Genomic DNA, 23,875 nt, shown 5'->3' with positions numbered 1-23,875 from the left:
CAGAAAATTGAACACCCAGCGGAATGGAGTTCTCCACCTCAAGTGCAGGAGAGCGAGGGCTCAGATATAATATACAGGCATTAAGCAGTGCGATTACAATACTCTTTCTGAAGATTAGTATAAGATTTCCTTCTTAGATAATGTAATCATGTCATCAGTCAGTCCCATTTCTTCTAATCATCAACATCTTTCTGCACTGCGATTAATATATTCCTTATTTTCAGATTCCTAGGGAAGACATCCCATTAGGCTTTGGTATAACCCCTTTTTCCCCACACAGGCTTGTTGTATAACTTGCTGGCTAACATATCCACCAGGGAATGAAACACAGAATTTATCTGACGTTCCTACATTACTGCCCTGGAGCAGATGCTCCAGCACAGAAGATTTTCAGATTATCAAGAGGGGGTAAGAGGAATGTCACAGCCTCTGCTAGTCTATGTAGGGACATTTATCAAAAAGACAGCTGGTGTAAGATTGCTATGGTCTCTTCCCCTGATGCAACAAAAGGTACTTTTAAAATGTTTTAAAGTAATTAAGTTGAAGCTTATTTTCCAAAATACAGCAGAATGAGGATTTCATTCCCCCAGCTGAGGAAGCTGTTCCCTTGGTGCTGAAATAGCCTCAGAAACATATTATTATCCTTCCTCTCAGACTCCACGTACGCCAGCAGATAGTTCCATTAGGTACACTGCTTACAAAGCACTCAGATAAGGGGTGAGAATCACGGTTTACTGCCCCAACAAAACATTAGGCTATTTCTTGAGAGAAACAGGAGTCTGTTTTCTTGAGGTCAAGGAAACTTCTCCCCTACTCTGGTAGGGGGGAAACATCTGGGGTATCTCACTTTGACGAGCAACAGAACAATTGGACACTTCGGAAGAGAAGTAACCCATCAGCTTGTGGAGTAGAAGAGATTCACGTTTTGTATCTCAAAACGCAACGGGGGGCAGAAAGTTGCACAAACATTAAGGAAACTTCAGATTGCAGTCCCTCGGTCACGAACAAGAAATTGCACCTTTTATCTAACAACAAACAAATAAAACTCACGCAAGAAAAAGGAAGAAAATCTACATGAGAAAATAAGCAGCAGGGGAAATTAGTCTGTAAAAGCTTCATTCCTAAGATACTTATGTATCTGGCACGGGTCAAGTACCAGAAAAGACGCATGAAGGAGAAAGGTTTTGATGGGCATCCATGTGGCACAGCTCTGGAATGCTGCAGCGTATGTTTAAAGAAAGTCCCTCTGAGAATTGCAGGATCCACATGGCATAGTGCACACATGGTGCACAGTACAGCATTATCTGAGGAGCAGATCTGAACAAGGAAAACATCTGCATCTCCTCCTGTTTACATGGCTACAATTTCTCCTTCACAAGGGAATTAGGTGCCCCATCCGCATCAGAGCTAGCACTAGCCTGCACACAGTTTTCCTCTGGAAGGGATTTTTCTCTAAGAACAAAAGCTGCTTTGAGAGTTGAACTTGAAGCTATTCTGCTCACAATGTACTTCAGTGACATAAAAAAAAAAAAGAAAAAAAAATCACCTCTGCTACAGTTTTTCTGAGTGTTAGCTCATTATGGTAATATTTGTACTTTTTCAATGTGTTTTCAATGTTGGAAAGCCCCCAGAAGGTGAACAAAACTGATCATGCATATTTAAGTACCACAACAGACCTGACAAAAATAACATTTAACCGATGACCAGGCGCCTGCAGGACAAATGCATGTGGGTTTACCCATTTTGCTGTGCATGACTTGGCTGTGTAATACATATTTTGCATCAGCTTCTGCCCAGACTTTATTCACATCAACAAGCTCTTATGAGGATATGAAATTACTGACACAACAGAACCCACGTAAGCCATGACTTAATTCAGCCAAGTGTCCTTAGCTGGCCACCTTTTCCTAGAGTATTTCCAGCTTCCACAAAATTTCTGGAAAGCAAGAGACCAATATTTAAGAGTCAGCAAAAGTTTAGCTAGAGTTTTACACTATTTACTTTTATTTATCTTTTTTCTCCTGTAAGGCTTCCATGTGACAGAAGAGTAATTTGCAACTGATACCACCGAAATACATGACTTTGCATACACTATGGTGCCGCATAGAGATACTTTAAGCTAGCTTAAAATAAACTGCCTTGAGCACAAGAAACAGGTCTAGATGTAACACAGAGTTCTGCCATGGCTTCGTCTATCCCAACACGGACCAAAAGCAACTGGCACACCTTGCAGACCCATTAGGGTTCCATCAGTGCCCACCTCTGAGCTCAGCTTTGTGTGCAGGCTCTGGCGCTCCTATCTCATCTTTGAGCAGGCATTTTATTCCATTTTAACACCACTTCTGCAGAGAAAGTTTAGACTCCTGCTACCCGAGTCCTCCGTGCACAGCCGCGCGTCACCAGCCCTTGCAGCAACACCCACATCAACATCAAAGAGGCAAGCTAGCTGCGCCACGTACCGCAACGCCAGCTGCGGCACCCGCAGAGCGCAGGAGCCGAAACCCGTCCTCGTAACCCGATGGAGACACTACAGGGCTCTGCAGACACGGCGCTGCAACAGCAGACATCCCGCATCGCTCTGAGCAGGGGGCACAGTATTTTTAAAGCTAAGGAATAAAGATTTCGTGCACCTCAAAGGTGATTTACAACTACGGGAGACAGGGGAAACGGGAGAGAAAAATACATTATTTTTCTCCACGTCTGTATGGCACAGCAAATTGCCTTCCTAGGATATCTGGTCCTTCTAGGATATAAGAATTGTAACAACTGGAAAACCAGCAAAATGGTGACATAAGAATCAAAATGAAAATTAGGCATCTGAGAAACAAAAGGATTTTCAAAACTGGACTAATAGTTTTGAATTTTGAAAAATGTTTTGTAAAATATTCAACATCATCTCCTTTTTGGTCAGAGTAAATATACACTAAATGTCCTTAAAACTGCAAAAATCAAAGAAAGAGGATCAGACATGAAATTCCTGATAATGTAGGAAGAAAGTATCTAAAACACAAATGTTTAGTACACTTTCAAAGAGCAAGACCATACTGAATTGTTCATCGAGTTTCACTCTTCCCAGATTCAGGGATCCATTTTTTCCTGGCTTTAAAGCACTTCCTAAACATCACCTCCACAACACCCCCTAAACAACCAGTGCACTACTCATATACATAGTGCAAATTTTATGATCTGCTAGAGCGGGATTTCCTGAAGTGTGTTCACAACAGAGACCATATGGAAGAGAACTTCTTTCCACATGCACGACCTGATTTAATTTTCTGTTGCTTCTGTATTTTAGTATTTTTTATGCTTCAGTTCAATTTTTATTCCACTCCCTCCCCCGCTCAAGAAAGGAATCTAGAAATATAAAGGGTAAGTCCAGGAAAAACTCACGATTTATTACAGAGGCTTACTTAAAAGAAAAAACAGCCGCAATGGATTAATGTATTTCCTTTCCCACAGCTTTTTCACTTAAACCATAACTGTGCATATTTACTGCATCTCTTCCATCTGCCAGTGGCATTGTGCTGACACATCCAGTGCACAGGCTGCAGGGACTGACAGCGAGAAGACAGGTCCCACCACTGCCCCCAAACTTGGTGATTAATATGGCGTGAAGCCTGGTGAAAAGCCACACTACAGACATTGCTACCAACAGTGACCCAAATCCTTGTTATTCCAGCCGTTTATCCTAATTGTGAGTCAGGTCTTTAAAAACAGAAAATGCTTACGAACAAAAACCAAAACAGATTGTTTTCAAACGCTGAGGTCAAGGGCTATAATCAGATTTGCTCCTATTTCTTACAAGAAGTCCTGCATAGCCTGTGTAGTCGAGGAAGAAATGGCTAATGTAGGCGTTCACTTTTTATTGTATGAAAAGCAGTACAACCAAGGAGGAGGTACTTACCTTTTTACAAGGTCAAACTCAGTCCACATGACTGTCAGAGTTTATCCTTTGAACCCGATCCTTTCAGCGGGCAGATATATATATATATATGAACACACACACACATTTGACAATATGGGAAGTGTTACTGACAGATAAGTTATGTAAATGATATGACATACTATAATCACCTTTGAACTTATTCTTGGAGTCCAGAGGTTTCTGGAAGAGATCAGCCAGCCACATTGTCACTCCAGTCCCCCAAAGTGACAAACCCGCTACCAGCAGCGATGTCACAGTAATTCTCCCAACAGCTTGGTGACCTCTTTGCAAACCTCTCTCCAGCCTAACACTGGCCTGAATAAACCTAACTCCTCCCCAAATGGAAATAAGTATGTAAAAGCCTCTAAGTTGCTTCCACGCAGTGAAGTTCCAGAAAAGGTGACGTTTCTCTTCTTGTTTGGGAGGGCAGCTGTGGGTTTGAGGGACTTATTTCTCAAGTGTCACTTTTAATTACTAATAAGCAAGTTGACCACAACTCTGACGCTGACTTCAGAAGTCCACTGGTTTCAACAGGGATTTCGTCCCTCTTTCGTATTTCCTTTCTCTCTAACACTTTCTACATGAGTTATGGAGAACCCCTAAATGTGACTGGCTGAGATGGGCAACCTCGGAACAAAACGCGGCCATTTTAGCATCTTGAGACGGCCACTGAACCCCACATGTAAATCCTGGTTGTCTAGAAAGCTGAAATAGAGAGGTCCTCAGTCTACTAGGAAATACATCCAGGCTGGCCACCAGGATCCTACTGATGCACCAAACGGCAGCAACGCAGCCAGGAACGGCTAAAGTAAACCCAAGGAGCTCCCACGCAATGGAGAGTGTCGGCTCCTTCCAGCAGTTAAAGTAATGCAGTCTCCCGTTGCCAAGACCAATAACCAGGCTTTGCGATACAGATGCTCATTCGCTGGGAATCCAAATCAGACCTATCAGTTTGCTGTGCAGGAGTCACCAAAACTGCCCAATCTCAGATTCTTCCAGCCGGGCCTTACACTCAAAACCACGGCCTGAACACAGACAGTCTTTCCCTATTCCCATGAAGCATCCAGGCAGGTGCCTTTTCCCTAGAGCTGACTATTACCATTAATGACCCACATCAATGCTCTTCATGCTCATTTAAAAAAAAAAAAGGCACAAGCCTTCTTAACCCTCTGCTATAAAACTCATTCATTTATGTCTTAGCACAACGGAGATTCCCATGTGCAGCACACTAGGCTCATCTGTCATCAAGCTGTGAAAAAAAAGTCTACTGGTCTTGACAGGCTACGAGGTAAGAAAATGACTTTTGGTCAAGAGTGTCAGATGATATGGCAATCTCATCAAGGAATCTCATAAGAAATATCACCCATTGCTGTTCATAAACACAAGCCTGGTTCGGCTATATTCAATTACAAGCAAAGAAGGACAATCAAGCAGTTAATGATATGGAATGGCTAAAGTATATGCAATCTTATTTATGTTCTCTGCACCTGTGTTTTCTATGGTTTAAATTATAATACCGATCTTTTAAACTGCACTCAGGGAGTAGCCCAGTTCATTCACATGAGAGAGCGAGTAATATGTCCTATTTTTAATCAATATGTAAACGAAAAAGGATGCAAGATATTGTAGCGCCTTACCGGTAGCTAAACATATATTGGCAAATTACTATTAAATTGTTTACTATTGTCTCAAGGCAACGCAAGTACTCCCAGAACTAGTCTGTGTGCCCAGTTCACTTGTCGGTGTTACTCCTCTCCTTTGTTCTCTCCACGTTTATTATCTTCTCTGTCGTGCTCCAACCGGCACTATTTAATTCACGGCATTACGGGAACCTCTCGTAGCTCATCTTTCAGACCGGACCGTAACCTCTACCCGCGTAAGCCACAACTGCATTTTCCAACGCTCCGAGCAATGAAACCGCGCAATCCTTGCTAAAGCTCTCTAATCCCTAACAAAGTCTTCGAGGTAGAGGCAACCGCTCCCGTGAGACGCGTGCGGGAACGGCACGGAGACCCCTCGGCCCCCGAGCGGCGGCGATACCGCCGGCGAGGGCTCCGGCTACCAGGCTGCGCCGGCGCAGCCCCCCGCGCCGAGAGACGCCTGCCCACCCTGCCCACCCTCATGAGTGGGGCCAGCGAGGGGCGAGCGGTCCCCGCACCCGGAGACCCCCGCCTCGCGCCTGCGGCCAGGCGGGCGATACAGCCGGCTTGCTGCAACTGCCCGCTCTTTTCCTAGCGCCCACAGACCGTTCCTGCCCTAAATACCGCAGGAAAGAGAATGTCCTCGCGCTTTTACTTAGTCATTACGTTTTTGATTAGTTATTGCAGTATAACTAACGGTTACTGCGCTGTCTGTAATTTCATCCTCTCTGTATTCCAGTCATTACTCTTCACAGATTTTACAGGAGTTACCAGATATTTCCCAGGTACTTTTGTTTTGCATATCACTTAAAAGTACTTGAAAAGAAAGCATTGATAATCGTTTTGGATATAAAAATCAAAAGAAATCTAATACAAACTCTTAGTTTTCAAAAAAGCCACCTAGGTTCAAGCCTCCTACGCTCACCTCCAAAAACAAAATAAAAATCACCATATACGGAAGAAAAGAGATTGTATGATACGTGCGTGTGTCTAGACAGGGAAATCATGATATATGTGACGGCTCTGTATTTCCATTCCGTTTTAAAGGATACGGGTAACACACTATCGTATTTTTGTACAGCGAACACTTTCCCCTAAGCTAGAAGAACAAAACTGGCTCCATAAAGGAAAAGTACAGCTATACAACTGATATAAAATTAATCTCCTTTCAAGATACTCAAATGTACGCAAAGGAAAACAAAGTTTCTATCTTTGCAATTTTACAATGCAACATTAAAAACACTGTAATAGTTAAACATAATCATGAGTTGACTACTGTATTATAACATGTGGATTACTGGCAATTAACAATATTTATGTAATATACCTTTTATATATCCCACCAAAAACCTAATGCCAAACACATCAAAGAATTGCCTGACTGACATGAAAAGTTTATATTGTTCAACTGTTGTAGTATACTGACACTTAATTATAACATCAAAATGCTTTTGCATTCGTTCCCCATGCCCTCTCGACAGCAAAGAACACTACTTGCTGAGCTCAGTGAAGGTTTCAAGAAAATTTGCTTCACTGCCAGCATTAATATGAATAGATTAACTTCAAAGAAACAGAAATTATGTAACATTTTAACTACTCTCACATACTGATTAAATGCCTTGTTCAAAAGATTGTTTTTCCTTGCCACCATTCAAATCAACCTTCATCTTTGCTGTACTTTCGTTATACTGTGCACCTCAGAAACACACAGAAATATACTTTAAAATTACTATGAAAATTACTTTGAAAATATTTGACCAAAAACAATAAAAATGTGTCAACTCAAGCCAGGTGTTACTGTTTTTTAAAAACAAGTTTCTAACATATTTTACATTCTAACAGTTTACTTTTAGAGCATTCACAAAGAATGAGATGACTTAAGATGTTTCTACTGTAATAGCCAACATCTAGGGAAATTTTCATTGTACTTTTTTCCAACAAGCCAACAGCGTAGCAGCTCCTAGCTCTATGTGCAACTCAAACCTCTCAGAACAACAATACAGAAATATAAATTTCTTAAATGTTGAGTAGATTGCCAGCAGTAATGGAAAATTTTTCTAAAACTTAAAGCAACTCTGATACTTTCTCCCAAGTAATTAGAAAAACCTCTGTTATATACAGGGGGTTTTGTTTTTAACTCTTACTCTTTCTCCCCCCCCCCCCCCCCCCCCGCTGATATTTTATTTCACAGAAAAAGCAGTGCATACCCAGTTTTAGATTATGGAGGATTACACAGCGTTAAGACTGTCAGAAGAAAGACTGAAGGCAAGCTGTGAGCCAGATTAACAAAATGCTCTGTCACCAGGATTTTCCTTCCATCACCTAATTTCATAGGATTTTTTCCATTTAAAAGAGTCACTATTTCTTAAATCTAAAAGTGATCCTTCAAACAATCTTATCCTTATATGTATATGAACTTATGAAGTAGATATGTCAGTATTTTGCAGACTTCTGTGTTAAGAAGGATGTAACCAACCCAGCTGACACATTAACTCTATTGTAGTTTTTGGCAATTTAAAGATTTTCTTTTAAGAAGACAATTACACAAGAGATGAAATTGAACATTCATTCTTAGTAACCAACGCTGACTTCCAAAACAATCAGATTTTAAAACTCTGAGCACATCATTCAGACTTGTACTCAAGAAAAACAGCAGAAACTCAGCTGACCGAAAAAGCCGTGAGCATCCTTAACATTCAGGACTTACCATAAAAATGAAACAAGAATTAATGCACTCTGTTGCCTCTCAATCCATACCACATATGCTCCTTAATGGGCAGGATTTTTTTCAATATTAAAAACATCAAACAGAAGCTGATGAACTTTTAAGATTATGTGCTATCATAAATGATGATTAGTGAATACAAAAAGCAGTCATTAACATACTCACCTACTAGTTTTAAGAACACATAACTACAATTATGGCTGTCAACCTTTCCATTTCAGAGTCTTCCTGCAAACTTTAACATTCCAGAAATAAAGATGACTGTAACCACACTTTTTTTATTATGACTACTTTCTAAAATATCTTGTAACATGTATTCTGAACCACATTCTTTTTTTTTATATTAAGAAATTCTACACTTTTTAATATGCAGCTAATTTGGCCACTGATTTAAACGAACAATCTTTGAAATAGAAAGCAGAGCTTTTATAAGTTGCCCAGACAAGTTTTTTTATCGCTATTCCTGAAATCTAGAAGTGTTAGAGCCAGGACATGGTAGCCCATTATTGTTTCCCCATTGCAAATGAAACAAACAAAATAATAGAAACCCAACAAATCTTTTTGACATGGTACACAGAGATCTAAGACAGCTTTCATCAAATTAAAAATCACTACTTTTTTGAAATTGTTGACAGAATTCACCAACTGCATCTTTAGTTGAAAACGGAGACAGATGAATAATTAACACGAAGAAGTCTAGAAACAATTTTCCTTTCACAAATTGTCTACCAAAATATTTCTTCTTCTTTTTAATAGCTAGCCAGTTATCTGATTAACTGTTGAATTACACTTTGTTAAAAGCTGACTGATAATATGATGTACTTGGGTCGTTTTCATTGGACATTGATCAGAAGAAACACTTTCAGGCTCTACTCAAAATGCACAGGTATTTTTTAATACTCTTTCAAGCGCAGAAGGAACTACCGTTAAACAACCTGGTTGTGTGCTTAATATTTTCTGCTTTGTTGGACATTCACACAAGTGAAATCAACTTGAACAGAAAGATCAATTAACAAAAACAAAGACATAAATTTGATGCCTTTGCTTATGAAATTCTGAGTGGATAGTGAAATGTACTAGAAATTACTCAAAATATTTTTTTTTGTTGTTGTTATTTTGTTGTTTGTTTGTGGTTTTAAAAATAAAAGCTAAAAACAGGCTGAACAGTCTCCCAGAAGTTATTTGTTGAAATTATTTTACAATTTTCCAACGGAGGACTCGGTTCAGATTCTAGGGTCCAGATCCTCCAGTTGAAAATCTGCCCTAATGTTACGCTCCCACACAACACGGAACCTCGGTCCCTAAAGGCATTTAGTCTATCAGAAATCAGCTCCAGCGATAAGCTTCAAATGCCGGGTCTGGTAATCCCAGGTGTTCTCAAAGCCGTGTTATCGTCACAGATGGAGAGGATTTTTACCCTTCCCCACATCCTGTTTTAAAAAGCAGATGTGGGGGCTCCCGGGACCCTGACAGACAACTCTTTGTTCCCACTCGATTGGAGGGCGTCCAAGCATTCTCGCTAAAGAAAACGGGTTTCTGTGTCCCAGTTGTGCTATGAGGGAAAAAAAAAAATAAAATCACTAATTCCGCAGGCTCTGTAGGGGCCACTTTTCGATGAGAGGGCCAAGGTTACCAAAACCTCCACAGGTTTGTCGTTTGTTTTATTTTAAGGTCATTTTTGTTTTGTTTTTCTCTCAAGCCCCAAAATATAAGTGAACAAATTTCCATGAATGTAACAGCTCTAAGATTTAAGAGCCATCGATGAGAATTAATTGGGCTTGGGCTTCAAATTGTCCCATGTCAGTTATTCATAAAGGAGTATTTGAAATCACTAACTGAACACAACGAGATTATTTTCCTGCTCAACAAAGCCAAGATTCCCATTCTTTCTTTAGTCATTTTACTGAGAAATTCAGTATTTATTCATTCTGTGGGTTGTTTAGCAAAGCTTAATACTGTATATTAACATCTATTTTGCTTAGACACCAGAGAGCATGTGGAGGATTCACTGGCATGTTTCCTCAAGCAAAGATTCAGAAAAAGAATTGCTAATTCTAAAATGGAAATATTCAAGCTCCAGCAGGACTAACAAATAACAAACAGAAAACCCCAAACCAACTGCCTTCGGCAACTTTGCATGCAAGTACAATTCTGAGTTGAACAGGAATCTCTAAAATATAAATTTTTGGTAAAAGCTCACTGTGATATATGATGAAGAGACAGAAAGGAACATAAAATGTATTCGCATATTCCTGAAAAGGAAGAGTTCATGCTGCCTGCTGCTCTTTGGGGGTAATAAGATGGAATATATTTGTTGGTATAACAGGATTTCTAAAACTGCACGATTTGCTTAGTTATACGCTTATAATGTATACACGCTGAGTAAAAAGGTGCATATAAATAACTGTTCCAGAGCTAATTATCCTAAGGAATATAATTCCTTCCTGAGTTTATTAGTGTACCTTAACAATGGCTTCAGAGTATTTTTAAAAGATAAATAAACCTCATGTCCCACCAAGGGAATATTTGATATATTATGCAAATGAGTAATCTGCAGCTTAAACTCCTTCACAGGTTTGCTTACAGCGCTGCACGCAGCAGGTCGCAGCCAGCACTGAAAACTTTAGCTCGTAGTTTAGCAACTCCAGTCTTCAGACATGCAACACTGCATCAGCAATGAGATTATTAGATTTTTCCTTGCCACTCCATTTACTGGGAAATGTTATATTCAAACCATACTGAAGATCAGCGGTAAAATCTGCTAAAAAGAAACTTCCATAGCTTTCCCTCCAGCTAAAATAAAAGTAGAAAAACATGGGTCATTGCTTTAGAAAACAAAGCCTGAGTGAAAGGGCAGCAAAATACCACTGAAGGAATCTATTACGTTCAGCACAGTTCTAATAATACTGCCACTAATACTCTGCTGACCTGTATTACCTGTTTGACAAGAAAAGCCTGAAAGCTGGGTTTGGGGAAATTTAAAAGTCACCATGACAAATTTTAACATAGAAAATACCAATATGTTGCGGATGCTAAGCCATTTCTACTCCCAAATAGAACATTTTGGCTGTTTAAATCCTTGGAGATAGGTGGCCTAAAGAAGAAATCCCAACTTTCTAACTGGAGAGGTAGAGAGGATCTGGCTGGGCCCTAAGCAGCTCATTCTTTACTATAGTTCTTTTTTCTTCTTTTTTTTCCCCTCTAAGCTTTTTTTCCTTTTTTTTTGGTGACAGTTTCAAGACAGGTGAATCACACTAAAAAAGATAAACACTTCCATATGGCAACTCTATACATCTCTAACCAGAAACCACACACAATCCACTCAAAACCAGATTGTACACTTTTTAACAGGTAAACATTTTTGTATCTACTCATCCAGTCCTAGGAGTCACTGGGGATTAATCTACACTTAAAATCCACAGGATTAGAGAGTGCTTCATAGCAGTCTATGCTGCTAAATTCATAATTTTTACAAGAGCATTTAACAAATCTATGTAGCCAGAATTACAAACTGCCAGGACAAAGAGTGACTGAGTTGTGTGATTTGTATTTTTTTAGTTAACAGAACAACTAGGACCATATGTAGTTAATACAGGAGTGGCACTCATGGGGATGACTGCAACAGAAACAATTTATCATAATTGTAATTAATGAGATACACTGCCAACATTTTCCTAAAGGACATGAAGATCTTTGCCACTACAGGAAAAACAGGTGCATAATTAAGCTATGATTTATTCTGTAGTTTTAACTTAATTCCTGGTTTTCACCTGAGACTGTAACTGAGAAGTTATCTATATTGATATAAATAAGGAGTACGATATTAAGGAGTACCTATTCAGCTCTTCTAACTACTTTTTAATCTTACTCAATACCAACATGTACCACTTGTTTTCATTTGCTAAAGATATACTGAGTCAGATTATCATTAGTCAGATTTCATAAAACTTTCCAACCATTTTATTTCCAACCAACATTTCCAATGTTCCAACCACAAAACCCCATGAGACTAATATTGCAGATAATGAAAATTTAGACATACAGCAGTTAACACATTGAAGAGGTCCAGGGAAGACCTCATAACGGAGCTACTGGACCGTGTGAACTGCCACTGTGATGACCATGTGTTCTCCCATTAAGAATTTATATTGAAAGACAAAAGAATTTCAGTTTTCTTTTGTTCAAAGCAGTATTTCCTCTTCATGCAGAGATTTGCATTCATTGCCTAATATTAAAGATTATATAGATACAGGTGTTAAATACTAGCTTCTGCCAGGCTTCACTAACGCAAGTTCAAATACGTATTATTTGTCACCTTAATTTTGTTTTTTAGGTATAATTCACCACTATTGCCAATTACACAATGCTTGTTCATGTCGGTAAGCATGCCAACAAATGGCATAAAAACCCCTCAGTAACCACTGAACAAAAAGAAAATTCTGTATTTTCCATGAGGAAAATATTCCTGTAATATATTTTCCTTGATATGAGTAAGTTGAAGAAACAGAGGCAACAATGATTATTAATAATTATATTTTTATACAGTCTGAATACACTAAAGAGCATTCATTTTTCTGTTAACACATAAGTTCATGCATTTTCACTTCCTCCTTCAAAGTCCTGCTTAAATTTTGCACGTCTTTAGAACCATTTAACAGCTAAATGCCTATGTTGGATAAATGGTTTCGTCTCTTTCCCTTTGTCCCCTCCCCTCCAGTAAAGGAAGACTTGTTATGATATGAAAGAGATTGAAAACAGAGGAAAAACTACCTTTTTCCCAAAACCACCAATATTTATCCTTAGTGATACTGTAACAGTAAGAAGCTATGCATAACCTCTTATGAGATTTTTTTTCTTCTGACCTGATACTCATCATTTCTTCTGGAAAACTGCATTATTTATAGCTGCAGTTTTCTTAAATTTTCACAGAATTAGTTTGTTTACATTATTTTGTACTAGTTTTGAATCCCAATATAATTAAAACCAACTAAAACATATTGTTTCTTAGTTATGTAATTCTTTATTATTAACCCACGAACAGAGACTGAGTAGTAACTCTGCAGTTAAACTGCTTTGCTCTTTCAACACTGTAGGGTCCAAGAATTTGGGGCAAGGGAGCAACGTTGAGCAAAGACACTAAATGGTTAAACAAAAAAATTAATTTAACATAACATGAGTGAATCTGGCTACTACCAAACCCCAGCACAGGCCAAGCACTCCTTTAGGTGTTCTAATGGTTTCCACAGAATTCGATGGGCTACTTCTATTTGCTATTTTGAAGCTTCCTTCAATTCCTTACCTTTATGAAGGTGTATAATTGAGTTTTTCCCGGTTATCTAACACTAAATCTTAAAAAACAAAAGTGCACGTAAATAACTTTTCCTTAAATAAAACACTACATAATTGCAGTGGTCCTCCTTAAAAACAAACAAAGAAATTAACTGTTTAATTAAAAATTTCCCAAATGCACCAGAAAAATACACTTTTCCTGGAAGTACACCTATTAAATAAAAACAATAAATAAATAAAAGTGCATGAAATATTTAATACTTGCAAATTGTTCATGCTTATGTAACACTAACTTAAGCTTTTAATAGATCTCTGTTTAACAAAGCACTGTGGAAGGTGACATGCTTTTCTATGGCTTCCTGGTCTCACTAGCAGTGTTCTCCCCAGTCTCGTCCCGCATCCCTGTGGCTCACTGAGCCTTGCTAGCAGCTTTAATGAGCATCCTTAAAAATAGAAAAAGAAGTTCGTGACTTCTCCTATCTAGGTGTTTTAAATACCAGCACCATCAAGTAGTCACCCCAGGAAGGATAAAGATACGATGTCAACAAAGGAAGAAAAGAGATAAGGTCTTCGGTGCCCACCCCCTGACCTGACAAAATCCAGGGCTTGATATTGGTCTCCAGGTCAAAAATAGACTGTCTGCATCTGAAAGGAGCAGAGAACATTTCCACAGTTATCTCATTGTTAGTTGTTTTGCAAACCACATTAAGCACTTCATGTAACAGCATCCATATCTGCTGTAACTCATTTGGGAACAACAACTCTGAACCATCTTTGAGAAAAAGCATGTTTGTCAAGGGCAATAAGAACAAATTAGAAAAATGAATCCTACCTTGAAGTCCCTTCTCTTGTGTCTGTGCGTTATGCTTTCAATAGATGTCTTGACAAATGCCACCACCATCCCATTCACAATAAGAATTAAAACCAAACCACATAGACCTTCATCTGCCTTTGCTAATCGACACAATAATATTACACATTGGAGGCACAAATGCTTCTAACAAAAGATCGAATAGCCACACGTGGCAGTAAGAGACCCTATGTTCTCTCCTTTTTATGGACCTAGGAAAGAAACACCATTAACTATTAAATGTTACTCTTGGTAATTATAACAAACCAATATCATCAAGTTAAACAAGTACGCTACCTTTTCTGATTCATTATCTTTGCTTTTGAGCTTTTCCTTCTTACTGATAGAAAAATCAGGAATTCCCCATGTTCTTGCTGCACACTCACATAAGTTAGCAAGGTTCAACTGCATGCGTTGTCCAAACCAGTATAGCTTAAATCTCAGTCAGCTGGGAAGCCAGGCAGATAAGCACTGGCCTATGGAAAGTTTATCTTTTGAAAGGGAACAGGCTGCTTGACACAGAACTTAAGGCCAGGATAGTCTGTAAATTAATGTTATGTTGTAGTTTGTAGATTTAATGATCAAGTAAATGCATTGACAACGAGATCACCTGCCAGGTTCCACGAGATGCTACCAATTACTAATCAATTCATTTGACCTGTTTTGAATAGGCAGGTATTGGACCCACACTTTCTCCAGCCCAGAGTTTTATAATTTCATAACAAAATTAGATAAACCCATTTCCAAGATATGCAGCTTGATTAATAAAAAGGTGGTGTGCTTTTTAGCTGAGACATGCAGATTCCTTTGCAAAACAGCAGAACAAAGGTTTTTCCATTGCAAGGCTGTTTTGCATAAGAAGCCTTTTTTTTTTTTTAGGAAAATCTTTGCTTTTATTTAAATTAGTATATTCGAGATTCTATAAACTGAGTACTGATAGATTTTTTCAAGACTATACAATAACATAAATTTCTAGAGTGTTTTTTAAATTCAAGATCAGAAATCAAGTTTTAAAAACACCTTCCAAAGTTGTAATAGGTTAGGAATTCTGCATCGTGACTAGACTGAATTGTTGCATAAAGACATTTTTGCTATAAGAGGTACTGAAGGATGATTTGTAAAATTGTACAAGAAAAAAACTTCCATTCGCATTTTACTTTCAGGCATAGTGGCATTCTCAGGTATTGAACAGTAGCAGAGAGAACAAAAAATTCATTAAATCAAGGGGGAAATCATCTGTATATAGTAACTGAAAGGACAGGTATGATTAGGTTGTACTTAACTAGTCATGTTTGACAACGTAGCAGCATATAGAACAGGACAAAAATCCCTACTAAACCAGATGAAATTAGCATTATTCCATGAAATTTGTTCCTGAATGTGCATTCCCTCTGATTTAAAAGATCTGTATTCACAAATTTAAATAAATGAGTTACTTCCAAGCCCTATTAAAAAAAAAAATAATAAAAAAAAATCATTGAATGTAAAAAAATTTTCACCGTTTTTTTCCTGTGCTCTGAAAAATAATTCAAAACAGCACCACGGAGATTCAGACATGACAAAGTAGCTTTTACATTCTATATGTTTAGTTTAGAACTGATAAAGAATTTGACCTGCCAGTCTCCAGTCTGGGATTCTAACCCCTAAGGGACTTCCTTTGCCAGAAAAATAAACTCCTGCTTTTGGAAGAGGGTTACTTTCAATGACACACAATCCCCTTGATGAGATACAGATGAAAACATGTATTTTCCTTCTGCACTAGATATATATACAAGAATGTGAAACAATTTAAAATAAGGATAAGCCAGTATGTCGGAAAGTAACAGCTTCTTGAGCTGATGATTTAAATTTCTGTGCCCAACATATCTAGAGAATAAGCACAAAAATGGTGCACTTTTGCAATCAATCACCTTCGTGAGCAGAAATACACTGATATGGTAAGCAAGAATGACCTATAACATAAACAAATGTGAGACACTATTTTCTTTAATGTATCTAAACAGAAAATATATAATTACAGTAAAATTGTCTGATATGCCACAGTATGTTATTGTTGACTGATGGATAAACATGAATGATTATCCATTTTGCTTGTCCCATCCACATTGCAGTGTCTCATTGCTCTCCCCTAACCTACTCAAAAGAGTCTCTGCATAGAACAAGACTTCTGGATGGTTATCAGTTTGATCTTAGCTATTATCAGTGGGGGAAAAGTGAGCAATACAGTTTGATATCTTGTTCCATGATTTCTCAAAAAATTATTCTTTTATCTGCAAGTACAACAAAAGACTGAACAGACCATGTCACATGACTGCTTCATAAAAACCTCCACCTTTAAACAGAAAAAGGGCAAGGTTAGTATGTACAACCTGATGTTTAAAGACTAAAATAAGTGATTTATGCAGGGGAAGTGGTTTATGGTTTGCTCTGTAGCTTTCCTATAAAAGTTACGGTTTGACACGGCTGATTTAGATAAACACAGCTCCTAGGAAACAATGACAAAATATGGTACCACACTACTGATTAACAAAAATTGCCTAATTGGGATTAATTAGAAATTAGGGGCTGAAGTGGGAAGAAAAATTTAATTAAGAATTTTAAAGGAACATTTGCAACAATAAAAAAAATCTTACTTGTATCTGAATAATTTTTTTAACCTATTGCTGCTAAAATGATCTTGTACTACTCCTGCAACTGAAAAGTTACATGAATGTATTTTAACCATATTATGCATAAAGAATTTACTTCTAGACAGACAGCTTTTACACCTACAGATAACTTTTTTCTCTTAAAATCAGAAGATGACTGTAAATTCACAAAAAGCATAAGAGTAGTAAAATCTTTTAAAAACACTGTATTTTGATCAACTGACTTTCCTACTGGCAGCACCACTTTAAACTGTGATGGAATTTTAAAAGCTGTCCCAATATATCAAAATCAGACTCAGAATATCTTAACAAATTTCTCAAGTTTCTATGACTAATAGTGTATCACAGAGTTGATAGTTATGGGCTAAATGCAATCCTGACCTTTTGCGCTTATGGTTATGAGACCTGCAGTCTGTGTGCTGAGCCAACACAAAATCTACGCTTACAGCAGCGCTCTGCACGCCAAAAATCCTTTGAGGCAGGATTTCAACTCGTTTTATAGCCTCTTTAAAATACAGGAAAGGGCTCCCTACTCCTCCCCAGGAAGGTAATGTCTTTTACAGTTGCTCCCTCCTTCGTCAACAAAGTCAAATTTTGGGGGGAGTAGAGACCCTGTAGTGCTAGAAAGCTGCTGTTAATAGACCATTTTCAGTCCTTTGATAAATGTTACATTTCCAGAACATAAAGTTTTCTCTTTCTATCAACTCTGAAAAACTCTGGCCTCTCTCAGACAAACAAATCCTGAATTTCCATTCCCACGGTCTTAAAACAAATCAGTGGGCTGGATTTCTGAGCAAAAACCTTTCCAGGTGTCAAATCTGCTGTGATTCTCTACGGCATTTCTTGCAAAAAGGAAAAAGCCATGGATATTTCTTCTTTGTGCATTATACACAAGGTTTAGCCGTTGAAGCAGCAGCCAATTTGTACACAAAAAAGTTAAAACCAAAGAAGGTTTGGTAGAGGAGAAACTGGGGAGATCAGGACATGACAGGGCATCAGGAAGACTAGAAAGATTTTGTAGGGGAGAAAACCTGAAAGAAAAGTTGCCGAGGAGTAGGGGAGGAACAGGAGAAGGGCTGTGGAAGAAGAGCATGAAAACGCCATCCTTTCAGGACTCTTTATGCTCCTCTGTCCCCTCTCCCGGCCCTTATTTCACTGGTGAAACCATTTTCCACATACTCCTTGCAAAAGACACAGCGAAAGAGTCAAAGAGGCTGTGTAGAACCGAGCATCATAGCCCTTCCCTTGGACTCGGAGGAATATTTAACACAAAATGCAATTAGCTCTCTGCTACTCTTCAATTTCCAAAAGCCGCTGTCATTAATTTATTTCGCAGGACAAGCTGTAGAAATCAGAATGGCAAAGCACATTAATCACCAGCAATGCCGCAGTGAGCAAAGACAGCTTGAGTCAATAAACGAGCCTGGACCGAGTGACTATGAACAACAAATGCTCCTTACAAGCAGCCAAACTGGAGATCATCAGGAAACTGTAAAACGAGACATGTGCATCATGTAAACCTCTCCTCTTTCCCTCCTCCCCTACAAGGGGATGTTTTGACACTGAACTGTGGAATTCCCCAGAGACATGATAAAGGCAAAATAAAAACAGCTACCAGCCGAGCAATGCCATACATGATAAAAACCAGATGAGGAAGTCGCTGGGTAAAACAGCAACACAAGCAAATGTGGCACAACCATCAAAATGACAATTGTGTTGGAAACTGCTCTTCTTTCCGTTGTTTCTCGGCTTCTGTTCCAACCCTCCTTGCCTGAACGCGTACAGACAAGGTTGGAAGGGCCACGCCGGACCAGATCAACCAGCCCAGCGACCCGTGTCCTACCGATGGCAACACATGGGCAGCTGCTCCACGGATGAGGAGGCAATCACAAGACACTAAGCCCACTTCAGGAAATTTTCTCCTCCTTTCCAGAAGCTAGTTAATAGCCTCTTGTTATTCTGCTCTCCAGCCCATTTTTCTGGGCTTAACCAAAGGGTAGGATAGCCCAAAGAAGTGCCTACAAAACCCACTCTTACAGGATAACTGCCAGTAGATTGAAACCTCCTACCCAGGCACTAATCTCCCTTGAAGACTTCTTGGACATGGGTTCAAGTGAGAAACCCTACACAGCTGGATGTCAGGATGCACACGGAGCTTTCGCTCCCCACGTACTCCTCAAATCCTGCCCCTGCACAGCAAGACTGCACCTGTCCCGACGCAGTACCCCTGGCGCCTTCAATTAATGCTGAGAAAATCCTGAGCTAAGTGCCTACTTAAATTTGATGGGTTTGCCATTCAAATGATGGTCTGTCAGCCTAATAAAAGCACCGGTTAGTAAACAACATTATTGCACGAACACTGGCAGAATTATGAGCAACTGCAAGCTGCAATTAATTTGACCTTAGCCACCATGCCCACACAACCAGCGATGCTTGTGTTGTGGTTTTAGTTCAGATCAATCCAAACAACAACAAATAAACATTCCCATCACTTCTCCAAAGAAGAGGAATCAAAATTACCCAGTGCTGCTAGAGCAATTTACAATTGAACAGATGTAAACTACTTCATAGCCCTGAGGAAAATGGAATTCATTCACCAAAGTGTAGCTTGAGCTAAACTAATCCGAGTTGCATATCTCGTTCTCACAGAGCTTTGAGTAGCAATCAATCTTCCTGCATTCACCAACAAGTGATTTGTTAATCTGCGGTTTTCATAATGTAATAAAGAACATTTGGATTAACCAGCTATCGTCATAACAGCCTGATGAGCTTCTTAAAGTCTCTTGGTTACTTATTGGGTATGACAGAGTATACAGTACAGTGAAACAAACTGGGCAGTATGGATTACATCATGTTATGCCATCTGGAAAACATTACAAGATAACCACTAATACTGTGAAGCCCCCCTGAATCTGTTCTTCATTTATAACGTAACCATTTGAACTCCAGAAAGAGCATCTGAAGAGTGATTTGTAAAATATGTTACAGAAATACTAAGTAGGATATTGTTTTAAATAAAAACCATATCTAAGTACAAATTTGAATTTCAGCTTATATCCTTAACCAATTATATACCAATGCAAATCTCCACTGATAAATTGTCTCGCTAAATCCATTCCTGCGCTGATTAGTTAGCTCAGAGAAACCATACTGGGGTACAGCTCCCAGTACCAGCAAGGTGATCTGAAGTGACTGGTTAGCAACTTCTATTAGGTATGCAGCAAAACTGAAAAGTGTGATGGCATTCGACAGCAACACAGAAATTTAAGGCCACTGCCCCAACCAGCTCCGTGAGTGGGTGGGACAGGCTGGCAGCGGTGAGAGCTGCTGCAGTCACGGGGGCTATAGGTTATTCCTGTGCTATACGTTATTCCTGTGCTGGTAGGGGCAGAAAAAACTGCTCATGGTCAGCTGCTGAAGAGAAATGCTGCCTGAAGAATGCACCGGAGAGCAGCGCAGCAGCCAAACGTTGTGTTTTGTATGGTCACAGTTGCCTTTAGTATCACCCACTTTTCCCATCAGGAATGCCCAGCATCCTATGTTATTTCTGGCCCATGATGCATGTGCTGCAGGGCTTGGTCTCGCCACAGAAGAAGCCAGACGTGCTCCTTGCCAGCAAAGGACTAGCACCACTTCTGACATGCAAAGCAAAGTTTATACAACAGCACTTAGATCCATTTCTGTGAAACTTGCTCCATGGCTGAGAGCCAACAAGGGTCAACAACATGCAGCACTTTAGTTTCACAGTGGATCCCCTCTACAGATAGCCCTGGGCTGCTGACACATCCCACTGTGTTCCTCAAGGTATTTTTTTCCAGGAAGACAAAGCCAAGCCCTGATCAGGGCAACCTGTGGAGAGCTCAGCAAATGAAACCTCCAGACTTGCTTTCCCAGGCAGCCATTCCCATTTTACTTTCAAGACTTCAGTATCCCTAAGGAGATATGCAACAGGGTTATTATCCAGGTAACTAAGTATACATACATACACACACACACACTCTCTAGAAAAAGGAATGCTCATACAACATTCTCAACTCTTCCACAACCCCCAACCCTCCAAACACATCAGGTCAGGCTAACCTCATCACAAATTTATTACAAATCTGGTAAAACCTACAGAAGGAGTACCTTATGGAAGTTGCTGTAAAAGTTAGGTCATGCCACGGGCCATGCAATAATCTGAAATCTCTACTGACAGAAAAGCCAAAGCGTTGGGGGGGGATTTGGAACAGTTCAGGTCTGCTCATTTTTTAAATCATGCCCTGAAAATATAAAGACAGTTTCGATCATATCAATGCTTTCAACCAGACTGCCCCAGAAATGTGATAAGAAACCAATGGACCTTTTGGACAATATAGTTTTTCATATGCATCATCACCCTAACACATTTTTTACACAATTCCCTGGTTAAAGGAGCACAGGTCTTTTTGGAGGACACAACAGCTGTGTGGGAGACCACAATGGAGTATTTATATGTTGGGAAAGGTTAGTAATATTAATAGCTAAAATTGTGAATGATCTCTAAAATAGGAGTTCCTTAAATAAATAAAACTGTATATAAGTGCACACACACATACGAAAAAACACATGCACACATAAAAATATTGATATATTACATACATCTTTCTAATGTTGAGATAGATGTTTTCTATTCCACCTGCATGATATGCTACACAAGAAAGTTATTTCCACTGGTTTCGTTATCAGATCACATGACAGGAATCTTTGTATTGTTTTTGTACATTTTAGTGAACACCACTTTATGGCCTGGCTCTTTAGTTTTATTACCCACTTAAATAAATACATTTCATGTACCATTTTTGGAAATAAAACCGAGGATGCTTCAAATTCTTCAAATAAAGTCTACTATTAAAACTATTTAAAGCCACAATATGAAGAAAACATAAGAATTTTTATAGTCTAGTTTTAAAATCATGTTTAGCTCAGCTAATAAATCAGTTCAAGTAAACTCTGCAGCATTCAAAGAAATGTATAAATGCTCAAGCTGCTAAAAACCAGATACAGTTTCTAGTTCTCCAGTTATTTAATCCAATCTATTGAAAAGGATATTACAGAATTTAAAGTGTCTGCTTTAAAATGAGACAAAGCTGGTAAGATATGTTTTAAATGGGCATAGCAGTTACAAAATAGTTCCTTTGGCCACCTTGAGAAATGCACTTTTAAGATTATCTAGAAGTACAATTAGCAAGTCTACTAGATTTCCCTGATAGCCATAAAATTCTCCTTTCCTTTTCAGTACTCTTCAATCAATTTTAAAGGTAACTGCTGTGCTGCTCTCCAGCTTATACTGAACAGATGACCGCTAGTAAATCAAAAGCTGTCCAAATCTCCTACTGTGGATTAACATATACATAATGGCTGCTTGCCCATGACTGAAAATCCTTCTGATAGCTTAATGCTGTCAGGTGCTTCATTTCCAAGGCCAAAACATAATGTAAGATTCCAGAGGACAAATTCTTCAGGCTCCATTTCCAGCACAGAAGCACGTGAACACCATTAAAACCCACTAATTTTGTCAAGATGCTTTTGTCAAGCATGTGTTTCCCTAATGCACAATAACTACATTCATTTACAAAAACAAACATACAAAACCAATCAGTTTTGAAAGCTAAACAGCAGCAGAAGATGCAGACAAAGATGAAGGCAGCAGAAATTCTGCAGGTACTGTTAGTGCAGCATTTCTAATATTGGACTACAGTCTCCAGATGGAGAAAAGAAAAATCTATGAATATAATTAACCTTACAAAAAACCTCATTGTCTAGGTGAATATCATGCCCACGTTTAAGTCTTAAAATGCAACTTTTCATTTCTGAAAGAATAAGGGGTCTGTGTATTTCTTTATGAGACATAAAACGCTCACATGAATCTCTGTGCAGACAAATTTTCAATCCGAAGTCAAAAATGGGCAACAGGACAGGACAGCATGAACAGAGGGGCAGTGGCCAGCTGAGGTAGGAGGATTTACAGAAGAGATGGTTTGCCAAGGGTTTTCTGGAGAGGGCAGGGAGGGGGTGGAAGCTTGGAACAAATTAATGGGCAAACTGTTCCACGCACCAAGACTGGCATGGGAAGACGTGTCCAAAAGACTGTGGCTCCAGGTTTGTGTTACTTAACATCACTGTCTAGCTATCTAACTACACTGCCACTAAACACTGTGAATAGCAACATGTTTCTCACCAGCAATACAAACACGCTGTCATCTAACACCCAAGCTATGAAATCCCTGGTATTTGTGGTCAGCGGGAGAGGGAGGTATGTGGAAGTACACCAGGTGGATCCACAGCACGGGGGATTCTCCTGGGAAGATGTAACCACGCTTACTGCCGTCCCCAGGTACCCAAGACAGTTTGCAGCAGGCGGTTTACCCGTTTAGCTGTCAGAGGTAGGACCACCTATAGACTCCAGTCTGCACGCTCCAGGGGCGTGTGGAGGCTGAAGGTCGTGCCTTTCAAAACTTACCCCCTCACTCAGCTTCAGGGAGCTGACAAAAGACCCACAAGCCGGCACGGTGGAGCCTGGTCACTGCTTGGCCAGGCTCTCCCAAGATCTCCGACACCACAGCTGCTCCCACCGACAAAAGCAAAGGAACGAGGAAAACACCGAGAAGGAAGGAGCACCCATCTCCATGTCGGACTGGGTTTAGGATCAGTGGCCAGCCCCGAAAGAGGATGCAAAGAAACACTGTGTTCTCCCAGGAGCGTCCTTTTCCCCTCGAAAGGGGTCAGTTGGGAAGAAGAGCCACAGCCTGTGCTCCAAACAGCTGATAGTCAAAGATA

The 23,875-nt window shown here is 39.4% G+C and overlaps 1 protein-coding gene across 7 annotated transcripts in view; it reads right to left on the bottom strand.

Moving 5' to 3' along the window:
* Positions 1-23,875, bottom strand: part of RBM20 (RNA binding motif protein 20) — a 108,910-nt gene that overhangs the window by 70,514 nt on the left and 14,521 nt on the right. Inside the window, exon 1 of one of the 7 annotated variants that reach the window (XM_075026365.1) lies at positions 14,727-14,826. The exons of the other annotated variants lie outside the window; for them this stretch is intronic. Coding sequence (XP_074882466.1) covers positions 14,727-14,740 — 14 coding nt within the window. The 5' untranslated portion in view covers positions 14,741-14,826. Of the gene's footprint in view, positions 1-14,726; positions 14,827-23,875 lie in introns of those variants that run through there. 7 annotated transcript variants of the gene reach the window in all.

Source organism: Buteo buteo, chromosome 4 (genome assembly GCF_964188355.1).
Source record: "Buteo buteo chromosome 4, bButBut1.hap1.1, whole genome shotgun sequence".
Classification (NCBI taxonomy): Eukaryota; Metazoa; Chordata; class Aves; order Accipitriformes; family Accipitridae; genus Buteo; species Buteo buteo.
This window is presented reverse-complemented; position numbering and strand designations above follow the sequence as displayed.